At 34.1% G+C, this 24,711-nt stretch overlaps 1 protein-coding gene across 1 annotated transcript; it reads left to right on the plus strand.

The window, feature by feature from the left end:
- The first annotated feature begins 1,087 nt into the window (after positions 1-1,087).
- On the plus strand, positions 1,088-5,064 carry LOC108324500 (uncharacterized). The gene is made up of 4 exons (XM_017557446.1): positions 1,088-1,754; positions 3,124-3,405; positions 3,524-4,173; positions 4,228-5,064. The coding sequence occupies exons 1-4, from the start codon at positions 1,088-1,090 to the stop codon at positions 5,062-5,064; spliced, it is 2,436 nt and encodes an 811-aa protein (XP_017412935.1).
- The last annotated feature ends 19,647 nt before the right edge of the window (positions 5,065-24,711 follow it).

Below are 24,711 nucleotides of genomic sequence, written 5' to 3' on the forward strand. Positions count from 1 at the left end.
AGGTTTCTGACTCGTGCTAGGTATGGTGCTTGGCGAACAGTTGTTACTCATCAATGTTTTTAGTGATAAGACCTTGGAGAACATGAGAGATATGTCTGAAGCTGAGTGTGGAGGCTGACTCTTATTTGTGGTCCATATGAGGGACTGGTTTTAATATATGTTTATCAAATGTATGAGTATGATAGAACCGAGATAGGTGCAATAGCTACGTGTGAAGGACAAAAATCGATAAATCTAATATCTAAGTGTAAGGGATGGAAAACGAAGGGAGACTCATGTTCATTTATTTTGATTATCTAGTGTTACCCGATACATTATCAGAGAATAAAAGGAACTTCAATTCATTTAAGAATTTAATTTTCAAAATAGACTAACTAATTACACTTATAGTCTTAGATTGTTTTCATTAGAGGTAATACAACCTGGTTGGCAGTTAATGTTACTGATAAATGATTGAAATGTGTAAGTAAATTTATTGTACCTTATTTCTTCTTTGTATTTGGTAACTCACCCTACTTGTATGACTACGACGATCGTATAACTCGTGTCGTTATACGGGAGTAGATGATGTTTCAGGTGATGCTAGAGAAGTTTAGAGCGAGGATGCATTGGAAAAAAAAACTCTATGGGATTTTCAAATATGTAATTTTAAGTTGGGAAATGTTTTAGCTTGTAACTTTAAACAGATTTTTAAGATTCGGTCTGTATTTTAATTATTACTCTTGACAACTGTGATGCATTATTGCGAAATAAAAATAAACATTGTGTCCTTAAATGTAAGTGAATAATTTTTTTAACCCTCTAAAAAAGGGGCGTTACACTTATTGGTATCAGAGCAAAGATCTTAAAAAAATGTCTTGGGGTTGGGTAGTGTGAAATTCTATCATGCATTCTTGTGTATTTATTGTTTGTTTATGAAATTGATTTGGTTATTATTATACGTGTATAGAACATCATGTCTAGGGAACTGAGAACGACAATTCTCACTTTATGACTGAAAAGAATCGAAAGAATTGTTGGCGCTATCGAGAGGGTAGTTGATATCCTGCACCACAATGTTGCGAATGGGCCGAAAGATCAATCTAGTATGACCCATTTCATGCGCCACAATCCCTCTAAGTTTGATGGGAGTGCAACTCCTAATGAAGCAGAGTATTGGATCCATGAGATTGAGAAAGTCTTCAAGGCTATCTTTTGTTCAAAAGACAAGAAGGTGGTTTTTGTGACCTTTCTACTGATCGGAGAAGCGGAATACTGGTGGAGAGGAGTTAAGCGACTGATGGAGGCTAACAAGGAAACTATCACCTGGGAGAATTTCAAAGTCAAATTCCTGGAGAAATATTTTCCTAGCAGTGCGAAGTTTGCGAAGGAGCTTGAATTTCTGAGTTTAAGCCAGGGAAGGATGTCGGTACATGAGTATGCGGTAAGCTTTGACCAGCTTTCAAGGTACTACTTGCAATCCCTTCCAAATGAATGGAAGTGTCAGAAGTTTGAAGAGGGTCTACGGCATGACCTGAAGAAGGCAGTTATACCACTGAAAATCCGACAATTTTTTACTATGATTGAGACTGCTAAGTGGGTGGAGATGCTAGAGACAGACCCAGATAGGGTAGTGAGGCCTCAGAAAGGAAGTTCATTCAGGGTAGGATTTCAAAAGAAGCCTTATTTGAAACGTCAGCAACCTGTTCCAGGATCTGTGAAGTGTTATGAGTGCAGGGGTGCGCACTACAGAAGAGAATGCCCAAAACTCTTGGGTAAGCAGAATAATGTGAAGAAGTGTTTTTCCTACAATAAGCTAGGACATTTTGATATTAAAAACACCCTTTTTGACTTAGAAGCTTGCTTGAACTCATGTTTTTGCTTGAGTTTTGTGAATAAGAGAATTGAAGGTGAATTTAATGGTTTTGTGCTAGATTCCCTTGATTTTGTAGGCTATTGGAATGATTTGAAAGAAGAGTTAAAGTACCGAATGCTTGGAATGCAGAAAAGTGAACCAGAATGCAGAAAAGTGAACCAGAGTGTAGAAAAGTCAATCAGAATGCAGAAAAGTCAACCAGTCAACCAGTCAACTAGAATGCAGAAAAGTCAACCAGAGTGTAGAAAAAGTTGCGTTGAGCGCCAGTTTTGAGTGTCGCAGCTACCGCTGAGCGCCATTTTGGAGCTGAGCGTCGATGATGTGAGCTTGGACCTATTTTCTGTTATTTTTATTTTCTATTTAAGGACTTGCACGTCCTAGGGATTGTATCTTTTGATGGCTTGAGCATAGAAACACATTTTTCACCCCTTGGGGGTAGATTTGGAGATGGTGATGGCTCTCATCTTCTCTTTCTAGGGTTTTTCTATCTCTTCCATTCTTTCATTCCATTATTCATCTAGTTCTTCCATGACGATGGAGAACTAAACCTTATTTGTTGTTGGGAAAGATGTAACCTCTTAAACTCTCATGTATTGAATTGATTCTTGATTATATATGCTTTACTTCATTAATTGTTAGGGTTTTTTCTCTACACTCTATGCATGCTTTGTTTAACTCATTCAATTGCATGATCTTTGATTTTGTCGATATGGACACATACGGAGAAATATAGAACTGTGGAAATTATCCCGGAAGCAATATTACCTAGACATAGGAATAGGAGGATCGGTTGCCTTTAAGCTTCTGTGCGAATGTAATGCATGATTAATTGCTAGGGAGACAAGACATTGTGAACTAGTAATTAGAAGTAGGCTTTCTTCACCGAGACATCTGGTTTAAGATAAATTAAAAAGTGACATTAACATTAATGAAGAAGATGAATTCATATATGCATGAGAGTAAATTAGGTGAAATCTAAACCCAACAACAATATCATCAACTTCATCCATTCATTCTTGTGTTTAGCCTCAATTGATCAAATTGCATTCATGTTTATTTTATTGCATTTGCATTAAAAAACCCCAAAATTTGTTCTTTAGAGTCTTAATTAGTTGAGTAATCACATAACATTTTAGTGTCGTGAGTCTCTTGGGAAATGATACTTGGTCTTACCATTTATTATTACTTGATACTATTCAGTACACTTGCCGAGGTCTTAACAAGTTTTTGACTTCGTTTTTGGAGATTAAAAATTTGTTTATCAGCAGGATTTCAAAAGAAACCTTATTTGAAACGTCAACAACCTGTTCCAGGATCTGTGAAGTGTTATGAGTGCGGTGGTGCGCACTACAGAAGAGAATGCCCAAAACTCTTGGGTAAGCAGAATAATGTGAAGAAGTGTTTTTCCTACAATAAGCGAGGACATTTTGCTTTCAACTGTCTTGAAAATAATGTAAAGATTGGACCACAACAGCCCAGTCCTTTTGGAGAAAAGCCCAAGGCAACGGGAAGGGTTTTTGCCATCACTGGAGAAGAAGCAGCAAAGCCAGGTAACCTTATCTTAGACACGTGCCTATTGTTTGGAAAATGTATGCGTATTTTGTTTGATTTCGGAGCTACACACTCCTGTGAGTGACCTTGGGTGTGTTCTAATGGTTTCTACAACAGCATCGAGTCAGATCTCGACCAGTTTAGTCTGTGTCGGATGCCCGATTATAGAAGCAAGACGCAAGTTCAAAGTGAATTTGATCTCTTTGCCTTTAAGAGATCTTGATATCATTCTAGGGATGGATTGGTTATCCACCAATCACATCCTAATTGACTATGGACAACACAAGTTGATTTTCCAAGAAATAGACGGTTTAGAGTTTGTCTCAACTAAAGAACTTTTAAAGGATTTTAAAGGCGGTGCTACATGTTTCATGGTTATAGCTCATGATAAGACGAAAGGTTCTGAACAACATACAATGGTTATTTCAGTGGTGGAAGAATACGCTGATGTTTTTCTAGATGAGATACCTGGGTTACCACCAACGAGAGAAGTTGAGTTCTCCATCGACTTGATTCCTGGTGCAGGACCAATATTTATAGCTCCTTACAGCATGACTCCTGTAGAGTTGGCAGAACTAAAGAAGCAGATAGAAGAATTGTTAGAGAAACAGTTTATCAGACCTAGTGTATCACCATGGGGAGTTCCAGTGTTACTTGTGAAAAAGAAAGACGGAAGTTCGAGGTTGTGTGTTGACTACCGGCAGTTGAACAAACTGACAATAAAGAATAAGTATCCACTGTCAAGGATTGAGGACCTATTGGATCAGGTACGAGGAGCAAGTATATTCTCTAACATTGATTTGAGATCTGGTTATCACTAGATTTTAGTCAAACTTGAGGATGTTCAGAAGACAGCTTTTAGATCACGCTATGGGCACTATGAGTATGTAGTGATGCCATTTGGAGTTTCAAATGCTCCTGCAATTTTTATGGACTATATGAATCGAATTTTTAGATCCTACCTAGATAAGTTTGTCGTTGTGTTTATTGATGACATTCTCATCTATTCTAAAAGTCGAGAAGAACATGCAGGACATTTTAGACTAGTGTTGGATATTTTGAGGGAACGTCAATTGTATGGGAAGTTGTCTAAGTGTGAGTTTTGGTTAGATGAAAATCAATTTTTGGATCACGTGATTTCGTCACAAGGGATTATTGTCGATCTAGCGAAAGTTGAAGCAGTGCTTAAGTGGGAACGCCCAAAGAGTATGACTGAAGTAAGAATTTTTGTGGGCTTTGTCGGTTATTACAGAAGATTTGTAGAAGGTTTCTCCAAGATTGTAGGTCCTTTAACCCAGTTAACTCGTAAAGACCAACCTTTCTCATGGACGAACAAGTGCAAAGCAAGTTTTGAGGAAATGAAGAGAAGATTGACGAGTGCTCTAGTCCTGGCCATTCCGGATACTACTAAGAGTTTGGAAGTGTTCTATGACGCTTCATACCAAGGACTTGGATGTGTGTTAATCAATCAAAGGACATCCTTGGATAAGTTGGCAGAACTTTATGTCAGAGAAGTTGTCAAATTGCATGGTGTACCATCAAATATCATTTCTGATCGTGATCCAAGATTTACGTCAAGATTTTGGAAGAAATTACAAGAGGCTTTCGGTACGAAGCTTAGGATGAGTTCAGAATCTCATCCTCACACGGATGGATAGTCCAAAAGGACTATTCAATCTCTCGAAGACTTGTTGAGGACGTGTGTTTTTTATCATATGGGAAGTTGGAGCGAAATTCTATCTTTGGTAGAATTCACTTACAACAACAACTTTCATTCCAGCATAGGGATGGCGCCATATGAAGCCTTGTATGGGAGAAGATGTAGGACACCTCTATGTTGGTACCAAGATGGAGAAGCAGTTGCGTTAGGTCCCGAGATGTTACAACAAACGACAAACAAAGTTAAGTTGATACAAGAGAGAATGTGTGCAACTCAAAGCAGACAGAAGTCTTATGCAGATAAGAGAAGAAGACCTCTTGAGTTCGAAGTAGGAGACCATGTGTTCCTTCGTGTGTCTTAGATGACAAGCATAAGAAGAGCTATCAAATCGAAGAAGTTGTCTCCCAAGTTTCTTGGACCATTTGAAATCATCAAGAGGATCGGGCCAGTAGCATATAAAATCGCGTTGCCTCCATAATTAGAGAATTTACACGACATGTTTCATGTATCAAACCTAAGAAAGTACGTTTCAAGACCAGATCATGTGCTTGAGATGGATGAGATTCAAGTCAAAGGAGATTTATCTTTAAACGTCAAACCTGCGAATTTTGGATCATCAAACTAAACAACTCAGAGGAAAGAGCATCCACACGGTGAAAGAGCTGTGGAATGAGAGCACACAAGAGATGACTTGGGAATTAGAAGAGGATATGAGAAACACCTACCCTTATCTATTCTCATGATAACCATAATTTTCGAGGACAAAAAATTTTGTGAATGGGGAGAATGTAAGACTAAAATAAATACGATAAGATGTTTCCATTTTTTTGTTGCTTCGCAAGTAATGTAAAATTTTGTGTGAATACCATTAATGAAAAACATATGTGCTTGTTGTATAACTATACATATTTGAATTTATGTGTTAATATTGTTAATAAAAAAAACTATATTGCTATTTTGGATCTGTAAATAAGAAATTTGTTAAAAAAAACTAGTTGAGGAACACTTTGGCTAGGAAAGACTTGGTAGTTAAGTTGTCCATTGTGACGCATCTCTCATTCCTGGAAGTCTACTCAATGAATTTTTAACCAAATTCTTATCAGACCGATTATGTACTGTTAAACTAATTTGTAATATATTCAATTGTATGTTGGATATAAAATTATGCATAGTATGAATATTTGGAGAAAACTTTGTAGTGGTTCAATACATAGAAAGGAGTTTAGTACAATAGTATATTTTTCCAGATAAATAAAAATAGTAAGAAAAATTAAAATTTGATGATAGAAAATTATAGAATTTTTGGAAAGAGGGGTTCAAAATTTTGAGAACATATTTTAGAAGATTTTGTTAAAAAAAAGTGAATAGTAAACAAAATGAAAAGTGGAAGGGATAAGTCCATGTTGCATTGAGTCATGAGGGGTCAGATTTTATCAACTTGTGATTAAAATATTATTTTTAAATAGTAAAATGAAAAGTAAATTTTTTTCTGCTATAAAAAGCCAAGGGGAGGGAAATTTTGTTCCAAGAAGGAGGAAATAAGGAGAGAGAAATTTTAGAAAAGAGAGAAAAAAGAGTTAGGAAGAAAGTTTTGGTTGTAAAGAGAGTAGAGATTCTGGAAGACTTTCGGGGGAACTACTTCTGAGCAAGAGAAAAATTCTTGAAAGAGGTAAGGGGAGCTAACCTTGAGTCTTTTATTTTTGTATGATCGAAAATCTTGAATATGTTTAGAATTTTGATTCTCTTTACTGATTTAGAATTATATTCTACTTCTTTTGCATCTTTCTGGAAGGATAAGAAGATGTCTAACCGGCTATGTCAGATTCAACTTTTTGGTTCCCCATAATGTTTATTGTTTTTCTTCTTCTCTTGTAACTTTCTGGAAAGATAAGAAGGTGTGTAATCGGCTATGCCAGATTCAACTTCTTGGTTCCCCAGAACGTTTATTGTATTTTTCTTCTTCTTTTTCTCTTGTGTATTTCTGGAAGGATAAGAAGGTGTCTAATGGGCTTTGCCAGATTCAACTTCTTGGTTCCCCAAAACATTTATATTAAGGTTATTTTTTTGATGGTAGGATAAAGGAATGTTAAAAACCGGAGTTGGTACATCCATGATCATAGAGCAGCCCTGGTATGATCCAGTAAGTTGTGACTAGTCATATGTACTGGCGTTTATGGTGAGTTTGATTCGTCAAACATTTGATTCTTCTCCGGTGACCATTTATAGTGATATATTATTAGTGTATACGTTGATGTTGAGGGTCCTGTTGGGATTCAATAGAATAGTCTTTGGTGATTCTTTAGTATTATCATGTATAAACGGAAAGATTTATGTTTTATCTTGGTAGTTAAAATGATAATTCCTTTTGTCTGTGTAAGGCGATAGATGGATTCAAGTCCTGTCATTTTCCTCTATCGAGGGAATATAGATATCTCGGTGTAGGTTTTTGACTCGTGCTGAGTATGGTGCTTGGTGAACGGATGTTACTCACCAATGTTTTTACTCATAAGACCTTAGATAACAAGGGAGATATGTCTAGAGGTGAGTGTGGAGGACGACTCTTATCTGTGGTCCATATGAGGGACTGGTTTTGATATATGTTTATCAAATGTATGAGTATGATAGAACCGAGATAGGGACAATAGCTGTGTGTGAAGGATCAGTGTCCAGTAGCTGCGTGTGAAGGACACAAATCGATAAATCTAATATCTAAGTGTGAGGGATGGAAAACAAAGGGAGACTCATGTTCATTTATTTTGATTATATAGTTTACCTGATACATTATCAGAGAATAAAATGAACTTCAATTCATTTAAGAATTTAATTTTCATAATAGACTAACTAATTACAGTTATAGTCTTAGATTGTTTTCGTTAGAGGTAATACAGCCTGGTTGGCAGTTAATGTTACTGATGAATGACTGAATTGTGTAAGTAAATTTATTGTAGCAACTTATTTCTTCTATATATTTGGTTAGCTCACCTTACTTGTATGAGTACGATGATCGCATAACTCGTGTCGTTATACGGGAATAGATGATGTTTCAGGTGATGCTGGAGAAGTTTAGAGCAAGGATGCATTGGGGAAAAAAACTCTATGGGATTTTCAAATGTGTAATTTTAAGTTGTGAAATGTTTTGGCTTGTAACTCTAAACAAATTTTTAAGATTCAATCTGTATTTTAATTATTAATCTTGACAATTGTGATGTATTAATGTGAAATAAAAATAAATATTGTGTCCTTAAATATAAGTGAATGATTTTTTTTAACCCTCAAAAAAGGGGGCATTACAAGCGCGATTGCTTCGCTCACGGTGGTGGATGGAAGAGAGCGTGGTGGCTGCCATGGTTGTGTGAGGAAAGGCATTCACATTTCAGAAACACTATTTTTTTAATTTTTTAATTACACATTTTTCACGTAAGAGGCTCTGTATATGTCACGTCATTAAGTTAACATTGTAATTAAGGTTAGGAAATTGTCAGTTCATGTCTAGAGATAAGTTGGTCATGTTATCTTCAATTCCCTCAACATGCCTCGTGCATTTGTTCCATATCTCGCATTTTGGTTTGCAAGTCTTGTACCCCTCCCACATTTGAGTCATCATATGAGGATTTGATGGATAAGGAGGAGGTTGCACAGGGATGCCATGTTGAGGACTTTGATGTTGTGGTTGTTCTTCGTCTTCATCATTACTGACTTTATGCTGCCAAATATCATTGACGTTAACAATATTCAACTTCTTCAAAGAATTAGTCAAAAAATGTTGTCTGGTCCCAGTCTGGTGTTGGCATCGGCATCAAAATCTACTTCATTATATTGCATGATTTTGGTGATTAAGACATAGAGATATCTCATTGGCCTTACATTTAAGCATATTTTGCATGATATGATGAGACTAATTGATAGATATACTATTTTTAAGCACCCATAACATAAAGATATCTTTGGGCAACAATTTTGCGAAATTTCCAGGTTGTGGAGTCAACATATACATGACAAGCTAATGCAGAAGTCTATCATTAATGTTTAAACAACCAACCATTTTAACATATTGACCCTGCATTTCTAGTTTACCATAGTAGCTAATGTCATCTAGCAGTTATAGGAAAATTCATTTGATATATTTGTGAAGGACAATTTCTGACCCTCGTACTTGAGATAGCAACATTCAACCAATCAGCTAGTTTCAATTTAATTCTTTTCTTGATGACCTTATTCTAAAGATATCCATTTGCAAAAATCCTTAGATTTGAATAGAAGACTTTGATCAAATCCGGATAGAAGGGTCGTTCCAATCTCACAAAATCTGATACTCCTTGAAAAACAAGGTGATGATGAAAATATAGGTTTGAGGTCGCAATTGATTCAAAATTCATAATTTTTGGAACCACGACATTTCTTGTATAGAAATCAGTAGCATAGTGTTCCATCTGATGACCATCATTGAAGAAACGATGTTGATCTAATACTTCTTCAACATATGGCCTCATATATGCAGGAGCGTCTATCTTAGTTGCCGGTTCTTTTTCCTTACGACTTTTTCGTGTCCTTTTTTACGATGATGATGTCATTAAAAAAATAACTTGAACAAAACAAAAAAAAAATAACACATCAAATGTCATAAGAATAATTTAATATTAAAAGTAACAATTGAAGTGACAAAATGTCATAAGCATTAACCAACATTGTTAAGTATTAATAGCAACAATATCATATTACAATAGAAGGATGAGACAAAACCTTACAATATAAATGAACCTAAGACTATATTATACACATAGATGGACTCGACTACCACCCACCATCATGTTACACAACTTATTCCCTCTACAATGTGAGAGCATTCCCATTAACCTTTTTGTGCATGCAGGATTTGTACAGAGGAAATCATAACATTGCTCCACAAGTGTTTTGTCTTGTTTGTTTATCGCAATCAACATTTCTGTATGTTGCCCTTTGTGTATTAGAATATAGGGGTGCGACGCAGGATTTCATTTTTCTCGACCATGTTTGATATATTCTCAAAATGAACATTACTGGATCCCATTACGTCCATGAAGCCATCGAGCTTGGTTATCAACTTATCAAATTGTGAATCCATTATGTCCACCATAAGTGTCTTCCTCTTTAAACCACTTGAGGATGAAGTGCCTCCAGAATGGATGGAAGGCACAAAATGAGTTGTCCCTGGACTGTACTCGTCAATAGTTGGAGAGGATGGTGGAATTAGGGTTGTAAACTGAGTAACAAAATATCGTCCTCTGGATTGAATGAGTTGAGTACTAGATTACTGATTAACATAATTTTGAGCAACAGAAAATCAAGTGAAACAATGAACATAAACAATTAATGAGAATTCAATTAATATAAACAATGTTAGAGGATTAATTTCATACGTTTTCATATAAATTCCTCCCCTTTCCAATTGATGTGCGAATTATAATTATCCACTTGAGTTTATTAAGAGCTTGTTTACCCCTAATTCCGTAGATAAGCAAATTTATCCATTGAATTCAAACCCCTAATCCCTTAGGCCAGTTACAAAATTCAATAAAATCATGAAGAACAATTCTTATCTCAATTACAAACTAATTAGCTATGCCCAATTTACCAATTGTGAAAATATCTAATATGTTCTATTTATAATAATAAACAATCCTTAATTTCCCAATTGTAAAATTACTCATAGAATAGACATTAGAACATAAATAGAACACTGGAATAATTAAAACTAACTAAACATCAATTGAAAAGGTTCAGAAATTATAGTCAAAAGTATTACATCAATCCTCTAACAAAAAGGAAAATTAGTTCTAAATAATGTAAAATTCATAAGAAATTAAAGGAAGAAGAAGTGTAGCCTCCATCAGTGCTTCTTCATCTACATTTTTTCCCCTAAAAATCATGTCCCAATTGTTAATTCCCCTTTCTTTCCTCTAATTCCCTTTTTTTAGGAGACTGATTACTCCGTTCTAGTAACTATCCTTAATTTCTCTAGTTCTTTTAATCTTTTTAAATCCACATAATGAGATGTTAGTAACTTCTTCGAACAATTCCATTGCTCATGGAAAAAATCCACAATCTCCTTGTGCTTTTCTCTGGTTTCAATTTCGCACTCCTAAAATAAATCCACGAGTTGTGAAAAAATCACAACTCAATTGTTGAACTTGCTGGTTTGGATTTTATTTCTCTCGAGACAAATCTACAGCTCTTGGAAACTTTCACAACTCAGTTGTGGAACTCTCTAGTTTCAACTCTACATTTTTTAGCAAAATCCACAGGTTGTGAAAACGTTCACAACTAAGTTGTGGAACTCCTTGGTTTCAACTCTGCATCTTGGACAAAGTTGTGATTTTAACACTTAGAAACACCTACCTAAAAGAAAAACATAGATCCCAAATGTATGATCCGAAACAAAGATAATGCATGATGAAATCATTCAATTAATTCAATTATGTATGCAAATGGCCTAAACTAAGATATGAATGCAATTACATTTTATTCACACATCAAAATACCCCAAGCTTAGACTTTTGTTTGTCCTCAAGCAAAGAGAATTCAACTAACACAGAATGATAATGCAAATAGAATAATGAATTAATTTAAATGGTCCTATAAAGAAACAACTTATTTCTGCTCCTATAATTACAGCACCTAATTGGTCTTTACCATTTGAATTGATGTGTGATGCTAGTGATTATGCTATGGGTACTGTATTAGGACAAAGAAAAGAAAAAACGTTTCATGTTATATATTATGTCAGTCGTGTATTGAATGAAGCTCAAAAGAATTATGCCACGACTAAAAAAGAATTGCTTGCAATAGTGTTTGTTTTTTATAAATTCAAATCTTATCTTTTTGGGTCTAATGTTATTGTTTACATTGATCATGTTGCTTTGAGATATTTGCTTTCTAAGCAGGATGTCAAACCAAGTTTAATTCGTTGGATTCTCTTATTACAATTGTTTAACCTGGAAATTCGAGATAAGCAAGGAAAGCAAAATTTAGTAGCATATCACCTTTCAAGATTGAAGTTTGATGAAGGGAACCAGGATATCAAGCCTATTTCAGAGGAGTTTCCATATGAGAAGTTACTGGCCATTACTTCCTTGCTATGGTTTGCATATTTTGTCAATTTTAAAGCAAGTGGTATAATTCCTCATGACCGTACTTTTCAGCAAAGAAAAAAATTTCTACACGTTAAATGTTACTTTTGGGATGATCCTATGTTGTTCAAAAGATGTAGTGATGGTGTATCATTAGAAGATGTGTTCTTGAAAATGAATTTGAGAGTATTCTTTGGCATTGTCATGGGTAGAGCTGTCAAAACGGGTAACCCGGCCCGACCCACCACGAGTTGACCATTTAGTGAGTCAACCCAACTCGGCTCATTAATTAGCGAGCCAAAAAAATTCGAACCCGACCCGACCCACCACGGGTTGGTGGGTTAAACGGGTTGGCTCATTGGCTCACTTAATTAACTTTTTTTTGTACCTTCTTCTTCTCAGATTCTTATAACATGTTACTTTGATCGATCAAATTGAAACAGTAATAATTGAATCAATTGATATAAAAGAAAATGAAACAAAAGAAATATATTGTTATATATATTCTAAGCTATCAAGCGTAAAATTTTGCCAATTTAATTTAGTGAGGCATACAAAAAACTACATATAAACGTTAACAAAAATATATAGCACAAGATAAATTTTCATGCTTGTAGATAGGTCTAAAAACAAGATAAAACAAATGATATATTCCCGAATTATCTAATCTATAATATTATCCATCTATTAAATTGGAGTCCTGAATGGATAAATCCACAGTATTATGCTCTCTTGAAACATCTTCTTCTTTATCTCCATCTATAATATTATCCAATCTATAATCTTAGGGTTTTATTTGCGAAGGGGAACTTTTGGAAAGACAGGAACGCGAAATGCTTTATTTCTAAGTAAAGGTTGTGCATTTTGAATAATTAATTTAATTAATTTGATTTCAATAAAAAAAATAAGATTTGAATAATTAATTTAATTAAAAAAATAGGTGGGTTGGTGAGCCAACCCGACCCACCACGGGTTCAACCCGTGTGAGCCGGGTTCTTAGTGAGCCGGGTCAAAATTGGCTCGCATAAAAAAAATTCATTTTTTTCCAACCCAACCCGGCTCAAACCCGTGGTGAGCCGGGTTGGCTCACGGGTTTCAACCCATTTTGACGGCACTAGTCATGGGTCAGATTATGGGAGGCATTTTAGTGTTGAAAGAACAAATTATAAAGTTTTACAACGTGGATTTTATTGGCCTACCCTCTTTAAGGATGCCCATAGTTTAGTGAAGCACTGTTATAGATGTCAAAGAGTAGGAAATATTTCAAAAAGAAATGAGATGCCCTTAAAAAACAACATACTTGAAGTGGAAATTTTTGATGTTTGGGATATAGATTTTATGGGGCCCTTTCCTCTTTCTTTCTCAAACCAATACATTTTGGTTGTTGTGGATTGTGTGTTTAAATGTGTAGAGGCCAGTGCATTACCAACAAATGATGCTAAGGTGGTGGTTTCTTTCATTAAGAAACAATTTTTTTCTAGATTTGGGGTACCCAAAGCAATCATTAGTGATGGAGGTTTACATTTTCATAACAAAAATTTTGCATCACTTTTGGGACAATATGGTGTCAAACACAAGATAGTTACCCCTTGCGGTCCACAAACCAATGGAAATTTCAATAAGGAGTTGAAGAGAATTTTGGAAAAAGTTGTGAGCTCGTCTAGAAAAGATCGGTCAAGAAAATTAGATGATGTAGTTTGGGCTTATCGTACAGCTTTTAAAACTCCAATTGGAATGTCACCATATCAGTTGGTGTATGGGAAATCATGTCATTTACCAGTAAAATTAGAGCATAAATCATTTTGTGCTATTAAATTGCTAAATTTTGATTTAAAGAATGCAGGTGAGAAAGGGCTACTGCAATTGGATGAGTTAAAGGAATTTAGAATGCAAGCCTATGAAAATGCTCAGATTTATAAAGAAAGAACAAAAAAATGGCATGATAAAAAAAATCTGCTTAAAGAATTTTCCCAAAGACAACATGTGTTATTGTATAATTTCAGGCTTAAACTATTTCCTGGCAAACTCAAATCTAGGTGGTCAAGTCTGTTGTTGTTAAGAAAATCTTTCCTTTTTGTACAATTGAAGTCTCAGACCCTAATTTAGAAAGAAGTTTTAGAGTAAATGGTCAAAGATTAAAGTTGTATTTAGGAGGTAATTTTGAAAAAAAAAATACGACCAGTGTTTCAATCACATCACCACATGGTGCCTGTGAAAATGAATATCACTAGTTTTCTGGTTTTTTTTTAAAAAAATTATATAAATAAATAAAAAAAGAGGCAAAAGTGTAACATTTTGCGAGTTCTCCTCATTCATCCACATCAACGTCCCAGTCGCAACTCCACACCAACGACCTAGTTCGCAACTCCACACGGACAAGATTCAACGTGTGCGCCGCCATTGTCGTAAACCTCCACAGACCATCACACCCTCCAAGTGGTAGAAGACTACGACACAATGTCGCTTTAGTTGGCGTAATCCAGTCCTGGTCACCGACTCCTCCAACCAGCGGACGCCCTCCCCATGACCCAGGCCACCGCAACGCACCATCTTCTTCACCATCATAACACCCAATCACTATCATTGAATTTGTGTGTCATGTTTCAGTACCACCAGTAGTTGAACAATGTCCAGGAAAACGGGTTCGTTCTTCTATTAACAACTCAATTGGTATTAATTTTCAAAATGAAGAACAAAGGTTGAGGTACGCTTCAATGATTAAGAGAGTTATTTTGCCTAGACAATATTTAGATGAAAATACTTTAAGCACATTGGGCATGTTAAAGGAATTCTCTTGGATGATTGATAAACTTGGTTGGAGTTCCTTTGCCACTCTCAAATATCCTGCTTATGAGAAAATTACAATTGAGTTTCTAAGTTCTGTGAAGGCTAAAATTTTGCAAGGAAAGAAGTGTGAAGATGGTTAATTACATTTAGATTGCACAATACTAATTACAATTTCACTTTAGCTGAGTTTAATGCAAACCTTGGATTTCCCCATGGAGGTGAAACGAATTACCCTAGAGAGTTTGATGCGCATTCATTTTGGTACAAATTATCTCGATCTCGTGCTTTTGTTTCATTTGAATCTAAAGAATCTCATATTCATAACCCTTGTTTTCGATATGTTCACCACCTCATGCCTCATACTATATTTGCTCGGGGTGATAGCATTATTGTAGTTAAAAAATCTAAATTGTTATTTTTATGGTGTATGGTTAATGATGTTCAGTTAGATTCAAGCGCTAGGTTAGTAGGCCAGTTCCTGAAGGTAGGGAAGGCTTCACCTGAACAAATAACAATTGGTGGGTTGATCACTACTATTATTGCTTTACATGTGAACATTCCTTTGGAGGGTGACAAGCCAATATTAGGAACTTCTCGAATTAATCTATAAATGTTGATGAATAATGAAATGTTGGTTAAAAGGGATGATCGTTATTGATTGGTCATGAGTGATATTATAATGCAAAATATGGAACAAATGCAAGGGTATGTTCAACGAATTGAAGATAACTTGGCCAACTTATCTTTGGACATGAACCGACAATTCACTAACCTCAGTTATAATGTTAACTTAATTCTACACAAATTAGATGACTAAGCCTTATAATATTGCATGGGTGTATTAAATTACATTATGGATTTGCTTTGTTATATTAATTTATGTCTTTCATTTGTTACATTACATCAACATCATTTCTATTTTATTTCACAAAAGTTATCATACTTGTTTTAGTTAATGTCACCTTAATAAACTTCAAATCATATGGATTCTCAAATAATTGCCAAATTGGAAAAAACAAATATTGAAACAAAAAGACTATATGTTATTGTTCACCGACAACTACATGTTGAAAAAAGCTGACAAAACAGTATTTCCTGAGGCATGTAGTTTCACTATCCTTAAGGACTTATCCGCGGTGTATTGCGCAAGTCCCCCAGGATACAATAGGAACTTCCCAAAATATTTTTGAGGATCTCAGAACTAGCAAGGATCTCTAAAAAGAGTATAAAATAACCCAAAATAATTTTCGAAGAAGAAAAGAGCTAAAGAATGAAACTCAGAAGAGAGGAGAATGAGAAAACTAAATTTGGTGTGTTTTTGAATGGGGAATAACCCTTTATTTATAGAGCTAGGAAAAAATAAAATAAATAAAAGAAATTAAAAATAATAAATGATTTTAACGTTGGAGCATTAACATTTTTTATCGTTGCTCTATAAATATTTTTGAACGTTGCAACCATCAAATCATTTATGAACGTTGCAAAGAACATTACAAACCTACGTTCTTTTGCAATAATTATAATATATTATAACAATCCCACACATATTGCAAAAGAAGTTGAAAGAAAAAGTCTTTGACTCAAATAGTTCAAACAATAAAAGAAATATAAGAAACTTTTATCCTAGGTCTCACAGGATGTAATGCATCAGAGCTGGTATAGCAAGCTATATGAACCAGTCTTAGATTGAGATACTTAACACACAGTGTAGTTGGTATAGCAAGCTATATGAACCAAAGACACTTGACGTGTGTTAGAGGTTTATCAATCACAATACACTCTCATAATCTTTGTTGTTATCGTTGTGTTGCGCTTACTAGGCCATGCGCGAGCCCGGTATTCATGAGTGCTCTAGAGATCATGCCAAGATCTCATGCAAGCGGCCCCACTCGACACTCATATAGGTGATTTCATCAAGTGTATGCTACAAATCATACATCACCCATAAAGGATATGAAAATCATTAAAAAATTTGTTTAAAATAAAATTCTATCACCATATAGAATTTTAATGACAAAGTTTAGCCTCTCAATAATGCAGTCTCTAGCACTTTCACACACACACACCATAGGAATTGACATAATTGATTAAAATCAATTTAGTGCTATCAGAACTAACAAGTGACTTGTTTTTACCCATATGAACCTTATTCATGGGATCTTCAATCACAAAGGTTGGGTTACCATCACTTGTTTGTTTGCAAGTGGCTTAAGTCCCATTCCCATCGATGGAAATGGTTACATTTGTCTTCCTAGGGGTTTTGTCAGAGGATCTGCTAGATTTCGTTCTGACTTCACATAGTCAATGGAAATAGATCCACTCTTTAGCAGTTGCTTCATCAAATTGTGTCTCAATTGAATATGTCTATTCTTTCCATTGTAATTTTTGTTTTTAGCTATAGCTATTGTCGATTGGCAATCACAATGTATTGATACCGATGGGGTTGGTTTCATTCCCAGTGGAATGTTCGCTAAGAAGTTTTTCAACCACTCAGCCTCATTATCAGTCATCTCAAGAGCAACAAACTCAGATTCCATTGTTGATCTTGCAATAATTGTTTGTCTGGCTCATCTCCATGTAATCGCACCACCCCCAAGAGTGAATACATAACCACTAGTGGATTTTGTCTCATTTGAATCAGATATCTAGTTAGCATCATTGTACCCTTCTAGTACAGCGGGAAATCCACTATATTCAATGGCATAATCCATTGAACCTCTTAAGTATCTCATAAGCCTAGCAAGTGCATTCCAATGTTCCTAATTTGGACATTGAGTGTACCTACTCAGTCTACCTACTACATAAGCAATATCAGGTCTAGAAAAGCTCATGAAGTGTAGTAAGCTCTCAATTATTTGGGCATATTGAGACTGAGATAATGATTATCCTCTATTTTTCATTAATTTAAAATTAGTATTATAAGAGGTACTCACTGGTTTTAAGTCATAAAACCCAAACTTCTTAAGAAGTTTCTCAATATATTGTTCTTGAGATAGCAATATATTATCTCCCTTCCTTATGATTCTAATACCTAAAATCACATTGGTTTCACCCATGTCTTTCATTTCAAATTTTGATCCTAGAAACAATTTAGTTCTAGCGACAATCTCATTGCATGTACCAAAGATTAACATGTCATCCACATACAATCATATAATGACACAATCACCATTTTTAAACTTAGAGTACACACATTTATCAACATCATTAGGTGAAAAACCATCACAAAGCAACACATTATTAAGTTTTTCATGTCATTGTTTTGGTGCTTGTTTCAACCCATACAAGGATTTTAAGAGTTTACGTACTTTATCCTCTTAACCAAGTACAACACACCCTTTAGGTTGAGTCATATAAATTTCCTCCTCTAAATCACCATTCAAAAAGGTTGTTTTAACATCCATCTGATGTATCACTAGTTTATGGATAGCTGCTACAACTAACAACACTCGAATACAGGAAATCCTAGTCACTGGAGTAAAAGTATCAAAGTAATCTATGTTGAGTTTTTGAGTAAAACCTTTTGCTACTAATCTTGCCTTATATTTCTTTATGGATCCATCAAGGTGCTACTTTTTCTTAAAGATCCACTTACAACCAATGGGTTTTGCTCCTTTAGGCAAATCTACTAAAGTCCAAGTATTGTTTTTCTGAATTGATTCAATTTCAGTCCTAATGACCTTATCCCACTGTTTTGCATCAGGAGCACTAGTAGCTTCTATAAAGCTTATTGGATCATTATCAACAAGATAAGTATAAAAGTCATCTCCAAAGAAAGTTTCCTTTCTCTGTCGTTTACTTCTTCTCAAATCCTCATTCATGGTATTACTATTATCATTATCATCAACAGGTTGAGACATCTCAATAACTTTTAAGGGAAACACATGTTCAAAAAAACTCAGCATTTTTCGTCTCCATTATAGAATTTCTCTCAAGTAAGTTACTTTTAACAACTAGAAATCTATAAGCAGCACTATGTTCAACATAACCTAAGAACATACAATCAGAGGTTTTAGATCTTATTTTCCTTTTCGTAGGATCGGGTAACATGACCTTAGCTAAGCACCCGCACACTCTTAGATATTTAAGGTTAGGTTGGTAACATTTCCACAACTCATAAGAAGTTTTACCGGTTTTCTTATGGGGTATTTTATTTTGTAAAAAACATGCAGTAAGCAAGGTTTCTCCCCAAAGGTTATCAGGTGCACCACAGCTAACAAGCATAACATTCATCATTTCCTTAAGGGTTCTATTTTTTCTCTCAGCTACTGCATTAGACTCAGGTGAATATGGTGAGGTCACTTCATGGATAATTCTTTCTTTAACACAAAAGTCATTAAAGAGCACATACTCACCAACTCTATCTGATCTAATCATTTTAATTTTCTTATTCAATTGATTTTCTACTTCTGCTTTATAGGTTAAAAACACATCAAAGGCTTCATCTTTATGTTTGATTAAGTAAACTTTGGTGTATCTAGAATAATCATCTATAAAGGTCACAAAATAATTTTTACCTCCTCTATACATGGTTTGTTTTAAGTCAGCTAGATCAGTATGAATTAATCCTAACAGTTCAGTTTGGCATTCTACAGAAAAACATGTTTTCTTTGTTAATTTAGATTCTACACATATATCACATTTATTACTCTGTTTATCATGCATATTAATCAATCCTAGTCGTTGTAATTTCAAAACATACGAGAAATTCACATGACCTAATCTAGCATGCCATATATCATACGAGTCAACAATATAAGCAGAAGAACTTGATTCATTAATATTTTCAGAAACATTTAGAATGAAGAGTCCTTGATCACAATATCCCTTCCCCACGAAAACATTATTTTTTGTCATAATGATCTTGTCAAACTCAAATGACACTTTAACCCATACCTTTCCCAATAGTGTTACAAAGATTAAATTAACTCTGATTGATGGCACATGTAACACATCACTCAAGGCCAGAGTCTTTCCAGATGTGAGTTTGAGAAGAACTTTTCCTCTTCTCATAACAGGAGTGGTCCTGGAATCACCGAGGTAGACGTGTTCTTCTCCATCCTACACTAGAGTAAGAGGTAAAGGCACTTATGTTTGCACAGATATGTCTGGTAGCACCAAAGACTACCACCCACTTGCTTACATTGGTCATGAGATTTACTTTAGAAACGACCACAACAATAATGTCATCTCCTTCGGCTATATTGGCCCTAGGAGGATTGTCGTTTCTCGCTCTGCGCCTACACTGTGGTGCATGATGGCCCGACTTCCCACATACGAAGCAATTTCCTTTCTTCTTAAAGGTGGGTTTAGATTCATTGGGACGGGATTTAAGAAAATTATTTTTCTTTTTGTAATCAGGTTTGTATTCATACCTTTTAGGAGCAGGTTTTACTTCTACCATATCTACTTTCGTAGATAAAGCTTTGGCCCTTGCAGTACTAGACTCCTTCCTGTTGGTATCTTCAATTATTATGTGTGTAATGAGTTCTGGTAGAGACATTTGTTTGCGCATGTGTTTCAACTGTTGTTTGTAATATGTCCAGGATGCCAGCAATTTCTCGATCAGAAGTTCTAAAACAAATTCATCCGGTAGCAGAATATTTTCTGCTTTGATATCTTCCAGCAGCTTGTGGTACTCATTGATTTGAGTTTTTATGTCCTTGTCTTCAATCATCTCCCAACGGTAATAGTTTCCTATGACCAATCTTTGTTTGATGACATCTTCGGCAGTGTATTTGAGAATCAACGAGTCTCAAATGTCTTTTGCTTCCTTATAGAAAGAGTACACATCGAACAAATCATTAGAAAGTGCACTAAGCAGAGTGTGTCGGCATACCTTGTTCACGTAAGTTCACTCTTCAATTAGTTTTGAGTTTGAAGGAATAATGGAGTCGGGCTTCGGAGATGAAAGAGCAACAGATTGTTATAAAAAGCTGACAAAACAATATTTCCTGAGGTGTGTAGTTTCACTGTCCTTAAGGACTTATCCGCAATGTATTACACAAGCTCCCTAGGATACAACAGGAATTTCCCAAAATATTTCTAAGAATCTCAGAACCAGCAAAGATCTTTAAAAAGAGTAAAATAACCTAGAATAATTTTAAAAGAAGAAAAGAGCTAAAAAATGAAACTCAGAAGAGAGAGGAAAATGAAAAAACTAAATTTGATGTGTTTTGAAATGGAAAATAACCCTCTATTTATAAAAGTAGGAAAGAATAAAATAAATAAAAGAAATTAAAAGATTGTAACGTTGGAGCATTAAATTTTTTATCGTTGCTCTATAAATATTTTTGAATGTTGCAACCATAAAATCATTTTCTTGAACATTACAAAAAACGTTACAAACCTATGTTCTTTTACAATAATTATAATATATTATAACACTACAAGCCATGAATAATAACCTATATTATAACCTATATTTTATATATATATATATATATATATATTCTCATTTTATTTTATTTTAAAATTAAAAAAAAGAAAAAAGTTATATTTAAATATAAAAGAAACTATAATCAATACCAATACTATATAACATATGTTTACATAATTGTGAACTACTTGACTAATAATAATTAAAATAAAATTGTACATACGCCTAATCATTGGTTAATCACAAGCAAATACAGTATTAGTTATTGAGAATGTTAAAAATTCCAACAAAAAGAATTTCCATAGGAATGGAACAAAATTGAGGAAAATGCAAAAACTAAGCCTACGAGAGAAGAACAACAGAACGTTTTAATTCAAGAATCTTCCAGAAACAAGGCGTAACAAAAAAAGAACCTGCATAGGCGTCAATCTCCGAATCGCTTCTTAAGATAATTTCTCATTACTTCCCGGCGAGCCTTCAAGCGCTCCTGTTGAGGAGCCACGTTAACAAACGAGTAATAAGCTCCGACGCCGAAGCACAAACCACCGACGATAAATACGCCGCCAGTCACCACCATCTGCCTTGCCGTCGGCGGATACAACCACACCATCATTGAATTCACTAATTTTTTTTGGTAGTTAATGGAAGACATTCTTCTATGCCTAAAAATATAAAAAGATAAGACTTTCAAGTATGGGCTAAGACCCAATTCAAAACAGGCCGAATCTGGACGATTAAAAACGACCAAGTTTATTTATTGAGTTACGAGTAATTAATGAAATTATCTCTTCAAGATTAATAAAAAAAAAAGCCATATATAGATTGCTTATTTGAATTTGTAATACCCTTTGGGTAATACTATCTTAATTTTTAATTATTTTAAAAAGTTTTACCTTTTCTATTGGTAAGTTTTTTAAGAGTAATTCTAAAAACATTAATCCTTTCATCCTCACTTTTCCTTTTCTCTTAATCTAATGTTTAATTATAAATAGTTTATTCAAACATTTTATTATTAAAAACATGAAATGACTAGATTGATAAAATAATTAAGTGAAAGAATGAGGAGTAATTCATTTACAATTGTCAAAAGAGTAATTTAAACCCTTCCCCCCTCTCCATATATTTGTCGGTCTATTTATGTATTTATTCATTTATTTATCTATATTTTATATATATATATATATATATATATATATATATATATATATATATATATATATATATATATATATATATATATATATATATATATATAGTCTTGAGCTTTAGTAAAATTACATAAGCTTTCATTTCTTTGTTAACATTTACAGTAATTTTTTTTTCTTTTTGTAGAAGTATCTTGTGCTATGATTTTCAATAATCAATAAGCTTAGTATAATTTCTAAAAGGAGATGGTGTAATATTTTTTAAACAATTACAGAATGTGAGTATAGCAATAGAAAAAATGGTGTAACTCATCAAACTTTATAAGTATATGTATAATAACTCTAAAATAAATTAGCTTAATTAGATATTTTATTTTAATATGTTCATTACTACAATAGTTAAAATATTTCCGAGTATGACCATATAATAAAATAAATAAATAATAGTATATTGGTTAAAATAAATAATGTGGAAGAAAAAAAAACAGAAATTAATAATAAAAATGTACATTGTGCCTAAAAGAAGACATTACGGCTTCATTATAATTTTGAAGGGGAAAAAAAATTGCTTCATAATTTGTTTACGTCCTCTTGTATTAGTTATAATGAAGAACAAATCTTAGGAAAAAACCCTTGTATTAGTTATACCAGGTTGAAGGTCAAATTTATACTTTTTATACTTTCCATTCTTTTCACATGATAATAATATATGCATTCTTTTAAGATTGACCATAAGTTGTATCAGATGTCAATACATCGCACCCACTTAATAACTCATCACGTGTAGAAAATAGTTCATTAGTTATAAAATTTCTAATATAATCACCATTAGTCATTTTACGTCTAGGGACAAAGATGGAAAATCTTTCATGTTTAAGTTTTGATTTACTTATTCATCTGACTACCTAAAGCCTCAAACGAAAATTATAACCACCTACGACCAACACAAATTAATAAATGCATAATTGTTAGGGCTGGAAAAAAATAATTGTACAACTATAGTTAATTGTATTGTATTATACTTAAAATAAACTAATCTATGTTTACTAAAAACTAAATACTCTATTTTTGGTTCAGTTTAAATAAACTAAACCTATTATATTTTTAGTACAATTAACTGGTGTGAATTGTGTTTTTATTTTTTTAAGTTTCTTGAGTCTTCATTTCCACTTTGTCCCAACGAAAATCCTACGCAATTTAACACCTCCTTAATCTAATCTCCTCCAAGAAAACCCTACGCAGTTCAACACCTCCTTAATCTGATCTCTTCCAAGAAAACTCTACGCAGTTCAACACCTTCTGCTTGCAAACTAACCAATGACCGGTTTCGATCGGGAAGTGCCCTGCACAGTGTACCGGCGTGGCGTTCAGCGTAGCAACTGTGTTGCTTGGTGCTTGTAATCCCAAGATTGGGGCTAGGATCATTGCTTTGGTTGGTGGTCCCTGCATTGAAGGACCTGATTCGGTAAATGAATTTGTGTTCTGCGCTATACTGTTTTCAAATGGAGTCGAAGGAATTTATGTTTTTGTGGGGGATTATGAAGTCTGTTCGTTTTCATCTTCTTCTGTTTGATGGACATTATTGTTTTGAAATTTGAATCAATAGGTTGGAGTAGCAGAAATCAAAGTTGCAGTTGAAAAAATTGGTGGCCTTGTTGTCCTGTCTGAATTTTTGGGTCATTCGGTCTTCAAGTACTCTTTTAAGCGTGTTTTTTGTCTGAAATTCTGAACTGTTTTCACAATTCAGAAGCATGTATATTCACTGAACTCTGAACTGCACAATAAATAGTTAACTGAACTGTGAATTAAAAAACAGTTTACTGAATTATATTGCAGTTAGCTGAACTAAAAAATAGTTCAGTTTAAATTTTTTTGAACTATTTTTTAGTTTAATTCAGTTTATTTGAACTATTTTATAGTTAACTATAATTGGTTCAGTTTATCCATCCTAATAATTACATAATTTTACATCGGTGCATATTAATTTTCGGATTGCAGAATCTGTATTGTGTACTGGATTATAAAATCCGATTTGACTTACCAAATTCTAGAAAAAGAAAATTAGATTATCTAATTCGGGCAAAGTAATCAGATCATGACATCAAGAGCATTTGATATGGACCAAATTATGAAATCCAATTAGGAATTTTAGAGTTTAATCACCTTATTTAAAAATTCGATATGCATCACCAGTTTTGAGAAAAGTATACTGAATTTCAATATTCAAT

Source organism: Vigna angularis, chromosome 3, assembly GCF_016808095.1.
Source record: "Vigna angularis cultivar LongXiaoDou No.4 chromosome 3, ASM1680809v1, whole genome shotgun sequence".
Taxonomy (NCBI): Eukaryota; Viridiplantae; Streptophyta; class Magnoliopsida; order Fabales; family Fabaceae; genus Vigna; species Vigna angularis.